The sequence below is a fragment of the Oncorhynchus clarkii genome, chromosome 7 (genome assembly GCF_045791955.1).
Source record: "Oncorhynchus clarkii lewisi isolate Uvic-CL-2024 chromosome 7, UVic_Ocla_1.0, whole genome shotgun sequence".
Classification (NCBI taxonomy): domain Eukaryota; kingdom Metazoa; phylum Chordata; class Actinopteri; order Salmoniformes; family Salmonidae; genus Oncorhynchus; species Oncorhynchus clarkii.
In genome coordinates, this window is record NC_092153.1 from 54,568,330 (window position 1) to 54,581,000 (window position 12,671).

General features: G+C 49.1%; 1 protein-coding gene across 1 annotated transcript in view; it reads right to left on the reverse strand.

Annotated features, from left to right (window-relative positions):
* Positions 1-12,482, reverse strand: part of LOC139412616 (calmodulin-binding transcription activator 1-like) — a 126,304-nt gene extending 113,822 nt beyond the window's left edge. Inside the window, exon 1 of the mRNA XM_071159310.1 lies at positions 12,458-12,482. Within this exon, the coding sequence (XP_071015411.1) occupies positions 12,458-12,482 (25 nt within the window). The remainder of the gene's footprint in view (positions 1-12,457) is intronic.
* Between the last annotated feature and the right edge of the window lie 189 nt (positions 12,483-12,671).

The following is a 12,671-nucleotide window of genomic DNA, read 5'->3' on the forward strand; positions in this document are numbered from 1 at the left end:
TCTTAAACTTACAGCAGGCAAATTATTTCTCCAAAACGAAATATAAGTGTTGATATTAGTTGTCAGGGGTCTTTACTTCAACATTGTGTTTTTATGTATTTCTAATACATTAGATATATATACAAAAGTATGTAGATATCCCTTCAAATCAAAGAATCAAATTGTATTTGCCATATGCGCCAAATAGAACCTTACCGTGAAATGCTTACCTACAAGGCCTTAACCAACAATGCAGTTCAAGAAATAGAGTTAAGAAAATATTGACTTAATAAACTAAAGTAAAAATAAACTAAAAAGTAGCAAAATAAAATAACAATAACAAGGCTATATACGTACATACGTATATATGTACAGCTACCAGGTAAATATGTGCGGGGGTACAGGGCAGTCGAGATCAATCAATGTCAGTGAAAACACTTTCCAGTTGGTCCGCGCATGCTCTGAGTACTTGTCCTGGTAATCCATCTGCCGGGCCTTTTGAATGAATTATTTTTTTATAAGCGTCCGGATTAGTCTCCTGCTCCTTGAAAGCGGCAGCTCTAGCCTTTAGCTCGGTGTGGATGTTGCCTGTAATCCATGGATTCTGGTTGGGTCACTGTGAGGACAACGTCGTTGATGTACTTATTGACGAAGCCGGTGACTGAGGTGGTATACAGCTTATCATGAGGTACTCTGCCTCATGCGAGCAATAAGTTGAGACTTCTTTAATATTAGACATTGCGTACCAGCTGTTATTGGCAAATAGACACACACCACCACCCCTCGTCTTACCAGATGTAGTTGTTCTGTCCTGCCGATGCACGGAAAACCCAGCTAAGTGTATATTATCCGTGTCGTCGTTCAGCCACGACTTGGTGAAACATAGGATGCTACAGTTTTTAATGGCCCGTTGGTAGGATAGTCTCGAACGGAGATCATCCAGTTTAATCTCCAGTGATTGCACTTCGGCCATTAGAACGGATGGTAGAGGAGGGTTATCCACTTGCCGACAAATTCTCGCAAAGCACCCAGATCTCCTCCCCTGTATTTGCGTATTTTTTTCACTCGAATGACAGGGATTTGGGCCTGGATGAATCCCGGAACATATTCCAGTCTGTGCTAGCAAAACACTCCTGTAGCGTAGCATCCACATCATCTGACCACTTCCGTATTGAGCGAGTCACTGGTACGTCCTGCTTTAGTTTTTGCTTGTAAGCAGGAATCAGGAGAATACAGTATAATTATGGTCAGATTTGCCAAATGGAGGTGGAGGGAGAGCTTTGTATGTGTCTCTGTGTGTGGAGTAAAGGTGGTCTAGAGTTATTTTTCCTTTGGTTGCACGTGACATGCTGGTAAAAATGAGGTAAAACAGATTTAAGTTTGCCTGCATTAAAGTCTCCGATTACTAGGAGCGTCGCTTCTGGATGAGCATTTTCTTGTTTGCTTTATGGCCTTATACAGCCTGTTGAGTGCTGTTTTAGTGCCAGCATCGGTTTGTGGTGGTAAATAGACGGCTACGAAAAATATAGATGAAAACTCTCTTGGTAGATAGCGTGGTATACAGCTTATCATGAGGTACTCTGCCTCATGCAAGCATTAAGTTGAGACTTCCTTAATATTAAGACATCGCGCACCAGCTGTTATTGACAAATAGACACACACCACCACCCCCTCGTCTTACCAGATGTAGTTGTTCTGTCCTGCCAATGCACAGAAAACCGAGCTAAGTGTATATTATCCGTGTGAAACATAGGATGCTACAGTTTTTAATGTCCCGTTGGTAGGATAGTCTCGAACGGAGATAATCCAGTTTATTCTCCAGTGATTGCACATTGGCCATTAGAACAGATGGTAGAGGCGGGTTACCCACTTGCCGACGAATTCTCACAAGGCACCCTGATCTCCGCCCCCTGTATTTGCATATTTTTTTCATGCGAATGAAGGGGATTTGGGCCTGGTCTCGGAGAAGCAGTATATCCTTTGCGTCGGACTCATTAAAGGAAAAATCTTCGTCCAGTTCGAGGTGAGTAATCGCTGTTCTGATATACAGAAGGTATTTTCGGTCATAAGAGACGGTAGTAGCAACATTATGTTCAAAATAAGTCACAAACAATGTGAAAAACACACAAAATAGCACAGTTGGTTAGGAGCCCGTAAAACGGCAACCATCCCCTGGCACCATTATTAAGTAAAATTAAGTTAAATTAGTGGATTCTTCTATTTCAGCCACAGCTGTTGCTGACAGGCGTATAAAATCAAGCACATAACATGCAATCTCCATAGACAAACATTGGCAGTAGAATGGCCTTACTCATTGAATTTCAATGTGGCACCGCCATAGGATGCCACCTTTCCAACAAGTCAGTTCGTCAAATTTCTGCCCTGCTAGAGCTGCCCCGGTCAACTGTAAGTGCTGTGATTGTGAAGTGGAAACGTTCAGGAGCAACAACATCTCAGCCGCAAAGTGGTAGGCCACAGAAGCTCACAGAATGTGTTCGTTTAATATGTCTTTGTTTTAGTATGCTCAGGGCGTGAGTTGGGTGGGTTGTCTATGTTAGTTTTTTCTAAGTTTTTGGTATTTCTGTGTTTGGCCTGGTATGGTTCTCAATCAGAGGCAGCTGTTTATCGTTGTCCCTGATTGAGAACCATATTTAGGTAGCCTGGTTTCACTTTTGAGTTGTGGGTGATTATTTTCCGTGTTAGTGTTTGTTACCACACGGGACCGTTTCGTTTGTTTCACTTTGTTATTTTGTATTTGTGTAGTGTTCAGTTTGTCTTATTAAAATGGACGCATACCACGCTGCAAATTGGTCCGATCTCTCTTACTCCTCATCAGAGGGAGACGACGAACGTTACAGAATCACCCACCACCAAAGGACCAAGCAGCGTGGTAACGGGCAGCAGCAGCAGCAGCGATCTCAGGACTCCTGGACATGGGAGGAGATTCTGGACGGAAAAGGACCCTGGGCACAGGCTGGAAAATATCGCCGCCCGAAGGCTGAGCTGGAGGCAGCGAAAGCCGAGAGGCGGTGGTATGAGGAGGCAGCACTGCAGCGCGGCTGGAAGCCTGAGAGGCAGCCCCAAAAATGTATTGGGGGGAGGCACACGGGGAGTGAGGCGAAGTCAGGTAGGAGACCTGCGCCAACTCCCCGTGCTTACTGTGGAGAGAGAGGGACCGGGCAGGCACCGTGTTATGCTGTGAGGCGCACAGTGTCCCCGGTGCGCAGGCATAGCCCGGTGCGATACATAGCAGCGCCTCGTATCGGCCGGGCTAGAGTGGGCATTGAGCCAGGTGCCATGAAGCCGGCTCAGCGCATCTGGTCTCCAATGCGTCTCCTCGGGCCGGGGTACATGGCACCAGCCTTACGCATGGTGTCCCCGGTTCGCCAGCACAGCCCAGTGCGGGCTATTCCACCTCGCTGCACTGGTCGGGCTACGGGGAGCATTCAACCAGGTAAGGTTGGGCAGGCTCGGTGCTCGAGAGCTCCAGTGCGCCCTCACTGTCCGGTCTATCCGGTGCCACCTCCACGCACCAGCCCTCCGGTGGCAGCCCCCCGCACCAGGCTGTCTCTCCATCTCCTTCCTACAGGTGCTCCTGCCTGCTCAGCACTGCCAGAGTCTTCCTCCTGCCCAGCGCTGCTAGAGTCTCCCGTCTGTCCTGAGCTGCCAGAGTCTCCCGTCTGCTCAGCACTGCCAGAGTCTCCCGTCTGTCCTGAGCTGCCAGAGTCTCCCGTCTGTCCTGAGCTGCCAGAATCACCTGTCTGTCCTGAGCTGCCAGAGTCTCCCGTCTGTCCTGAGCTGCCAGAGCCGTCAGTCAGCCAGGAGCTGCCAGAGCCGTAAGTCAGCCAGGAGCTGCCAGAGCCGTCCGTCAGCCAGGAACTGCGGGAATCACCCTTCACTCCTGAGCTGCCGGAGTCTCCCGCCTGTCCGGTGCTGCCGGAATCTCCCATCCGTCCGGTGCTGCCGGAATGTCCTGTCCATTCGGGACCCTTGGATTGGGTCCGAGGTCGGCGGCGAGGGTCGAGAGGGTTAAAGAGGCCACGGAGGCGGGTAAAGAGGCGGAGAAGGACTATGGTGGAGTCTGGTCCGCGTCCCGCGCCAGAGCCACCACCGCGGACAGACACCCACCCAGACCCTCCCCTATAGGTTTAGGTTTTGCGGCCGGAGTCTGCACCTTTGAGGGGGGGGGGGGGGGGGGGGGGGGGGTACTGTCACGTTCTGACCTTAGTTTTTTTATTATGTCTTTGTTTTAGTATGGTCAGGGCGTGAGTTGGGTGGGTTGTCTGTGTTAGTTTTTCTTTGTTTTGGAATTTCTGTGTTTGGCCTGGTATGGTCCTCAATCAGAGGCAGCTGTTTATCGTTGTCCCTGATTGAGAACCATATTTAGGTAGCCTGGTTTCACTTTTGAGTTGTGGGTGATTATTTTCCGTGTTATTGTTTGTTACCACACGGGACCGTTTCGTTTGTTTCACTTTGTTATTTTGTATTTGTGTAGTGTTCAGTTTGTCTTATTAAATTGGACACATACCACGCTGCAAATTGATCCGACATCTCTTACTCCTCATCAGAGGAAGACGACGAATGTTACACTGGGGCTGTTTTTCACTAGGCCCCTTAGTTCTAGTGAAGGGAAATCTTAATGCCACAGCATACAATGACATTCTAAACAATTCTGTGCTTCCAATTTTGTGGCAACAGTTTGGGAAGGCCCTTTCCTCTTTCAGCATGACAATGCCTCCATGCAAAAAGCAAGGTCCATTCACAAATGATTTGTCAAGAGTGGTGTGGAAGAACTTGACTGGCCTGCACAGAGCCCTGACCTCAACCCCATCAAACACCTTTGCAATGAATTGGAGCCAGGCCTAATTGCATCAGTGCCCGACCTCACTAATGCTCTTGTGGCTGAATGGAATCAAGTCTCCGCAGCAATGTTCCAACATCTAGTGGAAAGCCTTCCCAGAAGAGTGGAGGCTGTTATAGCAGCAAAGGGGGCACCAACTCCAATTTAATGCCCATGATTTTGGAATGAGATGTTCGATGAGCAGATGTCCAAATACTTTTGGTCATGTAGTGAACCTTTTAAGACCTTTTCTGGTAAATGTTGTTTTAAGTTTTATTCTTTGAATTATATTTTACCAGATCTAATGTGTTATATTCTTCTACATGAATTTAACATTTATACAAACTTCAAAGTGTTTCCTTTCAAGTGGTAACAAGAATATGCATATCCTTGCTTCAGGTCCTGAGCTACAGGCAGTTAGATTTGGGTATGCAATTTTAGGCAAAAATGAAAAAAAAAAAAAGGGGTCAGCTCCTTAAGAGTCTAAGACCCCTTTTCCATCTGTTTGACCAGAAATCAAAGCCTTTGCTTAGTCCTAATCATTAGAATGGAAAATGGTTGAAAAATGTATATGCCTTAATTTCTCAAAAAACATAGACTCTTTGTTACGGTGCGTGAATGAGGACCCAAAAGCGAATTAACTTAAACAGAGCTTCTTTAATTACCAAACATAGGTAGGCTCAGACGGACCGGCAGATTCCGACAGGACAAGACAAGGTTACAGCAAACATGACGACAGTCTGGTTCAGGCATGAAACACAACAAACAAGAATCCGACAAGGACAGGAACAAAAACAGAGAGAGATATAGGGGACTAATCAGAGGGAAAAAGGGAACAGGTGGGAAAAGGGGTGACGAGGTGGTTAGGAGGAGACAAGGCACAGCTGGGGGAAAGAGGGGGTGGAAAGGTAACCTAACAACGACCAGCAGAGGGAGACAGGGTGAAGGGAAAGGACAGAGACAAGACACAACATGACAGTACATGACAGTACCCCCCCACTCACCGAGCGCCTCCTGGCGCACTCGAGGAGGAAACCTGGCGGCAACGGAGGAAATCCTCGATCAGCGCACGGTCCAGCACGTCCCGAGAGGGAACCCAACTCCTCTCCTCAGGACCGTACCCCTCCCAATCTACGAGGTACTGGTGACCACGGCCCCGAGGACGCATGTCCAAAATTCTACGGACCCTGTAGATGGGTGCGCCCTCGACAAGGATGGGGGGGGGGGGGGGGGAAGACGAGCGGGGGCGCGAAGGACGGGCTTGATGCAGGAGACATGGAAGACCGGGTGGACGCGACGAAGGTATCGCGGAAGAAGAAGTCGAACTGCGACAGGATTAATGACCCGAGAAATACGGAACGGACCAATGAACCGCGGGGTCAACTTGCGAGAAGCCGTCTTAAGGGGAAGGTTCTGAGTGGAGAGCCAAACTCTCTGACCGCGACAATATCTAGGACTCTTAGTTCTACGCTTATTAGCAGCCCTCACAGTCTGCGTCCTATAACGGCAAAGTGCAGACCTGACCCTCTTCCAGGTGCGCTCGCAACGTTGGACAAAAGCCTGAGCGGAGGGGACGCTGGACTCGGCGAACTGAGATGAGAACAGCGGAGGCTGGTACCCGAGGCTACTCTGAAAAGGAGATAGCCCGGTCGCAGACGAAGGAAGCGAGTTGTGGGCGTATTCTGCCCAGGGGAGCTGTTCTGACCAAGACGCAGGGTTACGAAAAGAAAGACTGCGTAAGATGCGACCAATAGTCTGATTGGCCCGTTCTGCTTGACCGTTAGACTGGGGGTGAAAGCCGGAAGAGAGACTGACGGAAGCCCCAATCAAACGGCAAAACTCCCTCCAAAATTGAGACGTGAATTGCGGACCTCTGTCCGAAACGACGTCTGACGGAAGGCCATGAATTCTGAAAACATTCTCGATGATGATTTGTGCCGTCTCTTTAGCAGAAGGAAGCTTAGCAAGGGGAATGAAATGAGCCGCCTTAGAGAACCTATCGACAACCGTAAGAATAACAGTCTTCCCCGCTGACGAAGGCAGTCCGGTGACAAAATCTAAGGCGATGTGAGACCACGGTCGAGAAGGAATAGGAAGCGGCCTGAGACGGCCGGCAGGAGGAGAGTTACCGGACTTAGTCTGCGCGCAGACCGAACAAGCAGCCACGAAACGACGCGTGTCATGCTCCCGGGTGGGCCACCAAAAACGCTGGCGAATGGAAGCAAGCGTACCCCGAACGCCAGGGTGGCCGGCTAACTTGGCAGAGTGAGCCCACTGAAGAACGGCCAGACGAGTAGGAACGGGAACGAAAAGAAGGTTCCTAGGACAAGCGCGCGGCGACGGAGTGTGAGTGAGCGCTTGCTTTACCTGCCTCTCAATTCCCCAGACAGTCAACCCGACAACACGCCCCTCAGGGAGAATCCCCTCGGGGTCAGTGGAGGCTACTGAAGAACTGAAGAGACGAGATAAAGCATCAGGCTTGGTGTTCTTAGAGCCCGGACGATAAGAAATCACGAACTCGAAACGAGCGAAAAACAGCGCCCAACGCGCCTGACGCGCATTAAGTCGTTTGGCAGAACGGATGTACTCAAGGTTCCTATGGTCAGTCCAAACGACAAAAGGAACGGTCGCCCCCTCCAACCACTGTCGCCATTCGCCTAGGGCTAACCGGATGGCGAGCAGTTCGCGGTTACCCACATCATAGTTACGTTCCGACGGCGACAGGCGATGAGAAAAATACGCGCATGGGTGGACCTTGTCGTCAGAGAGGGAGCGCTGAGAAAGAATGGCTCCCACGCCCACCTCTGACGCGTCAACCTCGACAACGAACTGTCTAGAGACGTCAGGTGTAACAAGGATAGGAGCGGATGTAAAACGATTCTTGAGGAGATCAAAAGCTCCCTGGGCGGAAACGGACCACTTAAAGCACGTCTTGACAGAAGTAAGGGCTGTGAGAGGAGCTGCCACCTGACCGAAATTACGGATGAAACGACGATAGAAGTTCGCGAAGCCGAGAAAGCGCTGCAGCTCGACGCGTGACTTAGGGACGGGCCAATCAATGACAGCTTGGACCTTAGCGGGATCCATCTTAATGCCTTCAGCGGAAATAACAGAACCGAGAAATGTGACGGAGGAGGCATGAAAAGTGCACTTCTCAGCCTTCACAAAAAGACAATTCTCTAAAAGGCGCTGGAGGACACGTCGAACGTGCTGAACATGAATCTGGAGTGACGGTGAAAAAATCAGGATATCGTCAAGGTAAACGAAAACAAAGATGTTCAGCATGTCTCTCAGGACATCATTGACTAATGCCTGAAAGACAGCTGGAGCGTTAGCGAGGCCGAAAGGAAGAACCCGGTATTCAAAGTGCCCTAACGGAGTGTTAAACGCCGTCTTCCACTCGTCCCCCTCCCTGATGCGCACGAGATGGTAAGCGTTACGAAGGTCCAACTTAGTGAAAAACCTGGCTCCCTGCAGGATCTCGAAGGCTGAAGACATAAGAGGAAGCGGATAACGATTCTTCACTGTTATGTCATTCAGCCCTCGATAATCTATGCAGGGGCGCAGAGACCCGTCCTTCTTCTTGACAAAAAAAAAACCCCGCTCCGGCGGGAGAGGAGGAGGGGACTATGGTACCGGCGTCAAGAGCTACAGACAAATAATCTTCGAGAGCCTTACGTTCGGGAGCCGACAGAGAGTATAGTCTACCCCGGGGGGGGGTGGTTCCCGGAAGGAGATCAATACTACAATCATACGACCGGTGTGGAGGAAGAGAGGTGGCCCTGGACCGACTGAACACCGTGCGCAGATCGTGATATTCCTCCGGCACCCCTGTCAAATCACCAGGCTCCTCCTGTGAAGAAGAGACAGAGGAAACAGGAGGGATAGCAGACATTAAACATTTCACATGACAAGAGACGTTCCAGGAGAGGATAGAATTACTAGACCAATTAATGGAAGGATTATGACAAACTAGCCAGGGATGGCCCAAAACAACAGGTGTAAAAGGTGAACGAAAAATTAAAAAAGAAATGGTTTCACTATGATTACCAGAAACAGTGAGGGTTAAAGGTAGCGTCTCACGCTGAATCCTGGGGAGAGGACTACCATCCAGGGCGAACAAGGCCGTGGGCTCCTTTAACTGTCTGAGAGGAATGTCATGTTCCCGAGCCCAGGTCTCGTCCATAAAACAGCCCTCCGCCCCAGAGTCTATTAAGGCACTGCAGGAAGCTGACGAACCGGTCCAGCGTAGATGGACCGACAAGGTAGTGCAGGATCTTGAAGGAGAGACAGGAGTAGTAGCGCTCACCAGTAGCCCTCCGCTTACTGACGAGCTCTGGCCTTTTACTGGACATGAAGTGACAAAATGACCAGCGGAACCGCAATAGAGACAGAGGCGGTTGGTGATTCTCCGTTCCCTCTCCTTAGTCGAGATGCGGATACCTCCCAGCTGCATGGGCTCAGCACCCGAGCCGGCAGAGGAAGATGGTAGTGATGCGGAGAGGGGGGCGACGGAGAGCGCGAGCTCCTTTCCACGAGCTCGGTGACGAAGATCAACCCGTCGCTCAATGCGAATAGCGAGTTCAATCAAGGAATCCACGCTGGAAGGAACCTCCCGGGAGAGAATCTCATCCTTTACCTCTGCGCGGAGACCCTCCAGAAGACGAGCGAGCAAGGCCGGCTCGTTCCAGCCACTGGAGACAGCAAGAGTGCGAAACTCAATAGAGTAGTCTGTTATGGATCGATTGCCTTGACATAGGGAAGACAGGGCCCTGGAAGCCTCCTCCCCAAAAACAGATCGATCAAAAACCCGTATCATCTCCTCCTTAAAGTCCTGATACTGGTTAGTACACTCAGCCCTTGCCTCCCAGATTGCCGTGCCCCACTCACGAGCCCGTCCAATAAGGAGAGATATGACGTAGGCGACACGAGCAGTGCTCCTGGAGTAAGTGTTGGGCTGGAGAGAAAACACAATATCACACTGGGTGAGGAACGAGCGGCATTCAGTGGGCTCCCCAGAGTAACACGGCGGGTTATTGATTCTGGGCTCCGGAGATTCGAAAGCCCTGGAAGTGGCCGGTGGATCGAGGCGGAGATGGTGAACCTGTTCTGTGAGGTTGGAGACTTGGGTGGCCAGGGTCTCAACGGCATGTCGAGCAGCAGACACTTCCTGCTCGTGTCTGCCTAGCATCGCTCCCTGGATCCCGACGGCTGAGTGGAGAGGATCCGAAGTCGCTGGGTCCATTCTTGGTCGGATTCTTCTGTTACGGTGCGTGAATGAGGACCCAAAAGCGAATTAACTTAAACAGAGCTTCTTTAATTACCAAACATAGGTAGGCTCAGACGGACCGGCAGATTCCGACAGGACAAGACAAGGTTACAGCAAACATGACGACAGTCTGGTTCAGGCATGAAACACAACAAACAAGAATCCGACAAGGACAGGAACAAAAACAGAGAGAGATATAGGGGACTAATCAGAGGGAAAAAGGGAACAGGTGGGAAAAGGGGTGACGAGGTGGTTAGGAGGAGACAAGGCACAGCTGGGGGAAAGAGGGGGTGGAAAGGTAACCTAACAACGACCAGCAGAGGGAGACAGGGTGAAGGGAAAGGACAGAGACAAGACACAACATGACAGTACATGACACTCTTAGCTTTGATTTGACACCCAATTTGACATGCTCCAATAAACTTCACATGTTGGTGCTGATGGGTCATTTTACATGGAGATGCCAGTAAGCAATATCACATCATCATATAAAGCAAGGCGTCTTATCAACATCAGCTAAATTTAAATCAGCCAAAAATGGTCTCTTGCTAATGCAATGTGGACATTCCTCAATGGTAGGCTAAAATTGGGAATTTAGAATTTTGTTATTTGTTATAGAATCCTGTTATAATGTATGATGATGTCATATTATTGAGTCTGTCTTTAAATTCACTATAATTTCTTAAATAACATCAATGTAAAGGATATGACATGTTCAAACATGCAAATAATTTTGTTCTCTAATTCAAATGGACTTGGATCTATTTCTACAGGCATCAGTAATGAGGCAGAGTTGAGTGGTAATGAAGATCACAGCTTACAGTGTAGGGTGAGAGACAGATACTATGACCAACAAAAGACACTGAGTACACCAAACATTATGAACACCTTCCTAATATTGAGTTGCACTTTTGCCCCCATTCTTGATACACACAGGAAACTGTTGAGTGTGAAAATCCCCAACAGCATTGCAATTCTTGACACAAACAAGTGCACCTGGCACCTACTACCATACCCCGTTCATAGGCACTTCCATTTTATGTCTTGCCCATTCAGCCTCTGAATGGCAAATATACACAATCCATGTCTCAATTGTCTAAAGGGTTAAATATCCGTATTTAACCTGTCTTCTCCCCCTCATCTACAGTGATTCATGTGGATTTAACAAGCGACATCAACAAGGGATCAGAGCTTTTACCTGGATTTACCTGGTCAGTCTATTTCATGGAAAGAGCAGGTGTTCCTTATGTTTTGTACACTCAGTGTATATCCCCAGGATATACAATGATGCTGAAGCTAGATCAAAAATTGCTTTATTGGCACACATTGCTCCCACCCACACACAAGTATGCAAGTATGCTACATGCACAAACACAAACACACAATGCTTATCTTTCTTTCGTGACACACTAACTATGAATAGTAGCAAGAAAGATGTTGACAACAAAGTACCCTCTGTTGTTGTGTATCTCATTCACACCAGGGAGAGAAGTCTACCATCGGGGAATTCCTCAACAGAAGATAAAGACTTGGCCCACTGGTCACAGATGTCAGTCAGTTCTAAGTCTAGTTTTGATTTACATTTGGTTGAGTTATCAACTGTCCCGAATTCAACGTGAAGAAAAAAATGGCACCATGTCATTGGATTTAGGTGAGTGTGTTTTTAAATTATTTGGAATCAATGTATTGTTTTCTTATAATACTGGCATGGCATATAGCAGACGCTCTTCAGACCGCCTTGCAGTATGTTCCGCGTAGAATCATCATCAATCAACTCTCCGTCGTCTACAGCGTGTAAAAAACAACATCACATTGTGGCTGACCGCACAGACTGCGGGGTTGCGTGCGTGAGGAGGAATCGCACTACAGAAGATACACGGACGATTTCGTGCTTTACCAGCGTGTGTGTGTGTGTGTGTGTGTGTGGGATGCCTGAGCTGAGAAAGCATCTGAATTCCTCCAGCGTGAAGCTCTCACAACCACTCAGATCCTGTTACGCTCAGCCGCGTAAACCTGCTACCCAGGGGAGACGCTGACACGCAAAGCAACGAAGAAAACAACATTCTCACGTACTGTATCTAAACAAACACACTCGTTTGCATTATATCCCCATATTTTCAAACCTGCTCTCGGTAACCGTTTGTCATCGAGCTGAAGTCTGTGGCTGCCTGTAGCATATCTCAGCATCGCTTCAGTGTCCGTGTTTTCAGGACAGGACAGGACTGGGAGAGAGCGAGAGATGAAAAAGAGGAAAGCTCCTCCATCTCTCTATTCCTCCATCCCCTTAGCTGAACCCAACGTCTTATGTCGCTCTCCCTTTTTTCGAGGTCAACAACAACTACAGAATCATCACCTTATTTCTCTCTTACCTTCCGGCTTGTTTTCGGCAGCCATTTCCCCTCCGCGCGCCTCATCCCTCCTCCTCCTCCTCCTCCTCGCGACCTGGGGGGGACCACGCGCGTGCACGCCGAGGACAACTCAAGGAGGGGGGCGGGGCGCAATGGGCGAGCCCGCTCAACACAGCTACTCTATTGGTTAGAAGCGTGATGATTGACAGCGGGGCTCCTCGGTGATGCCTCGTGA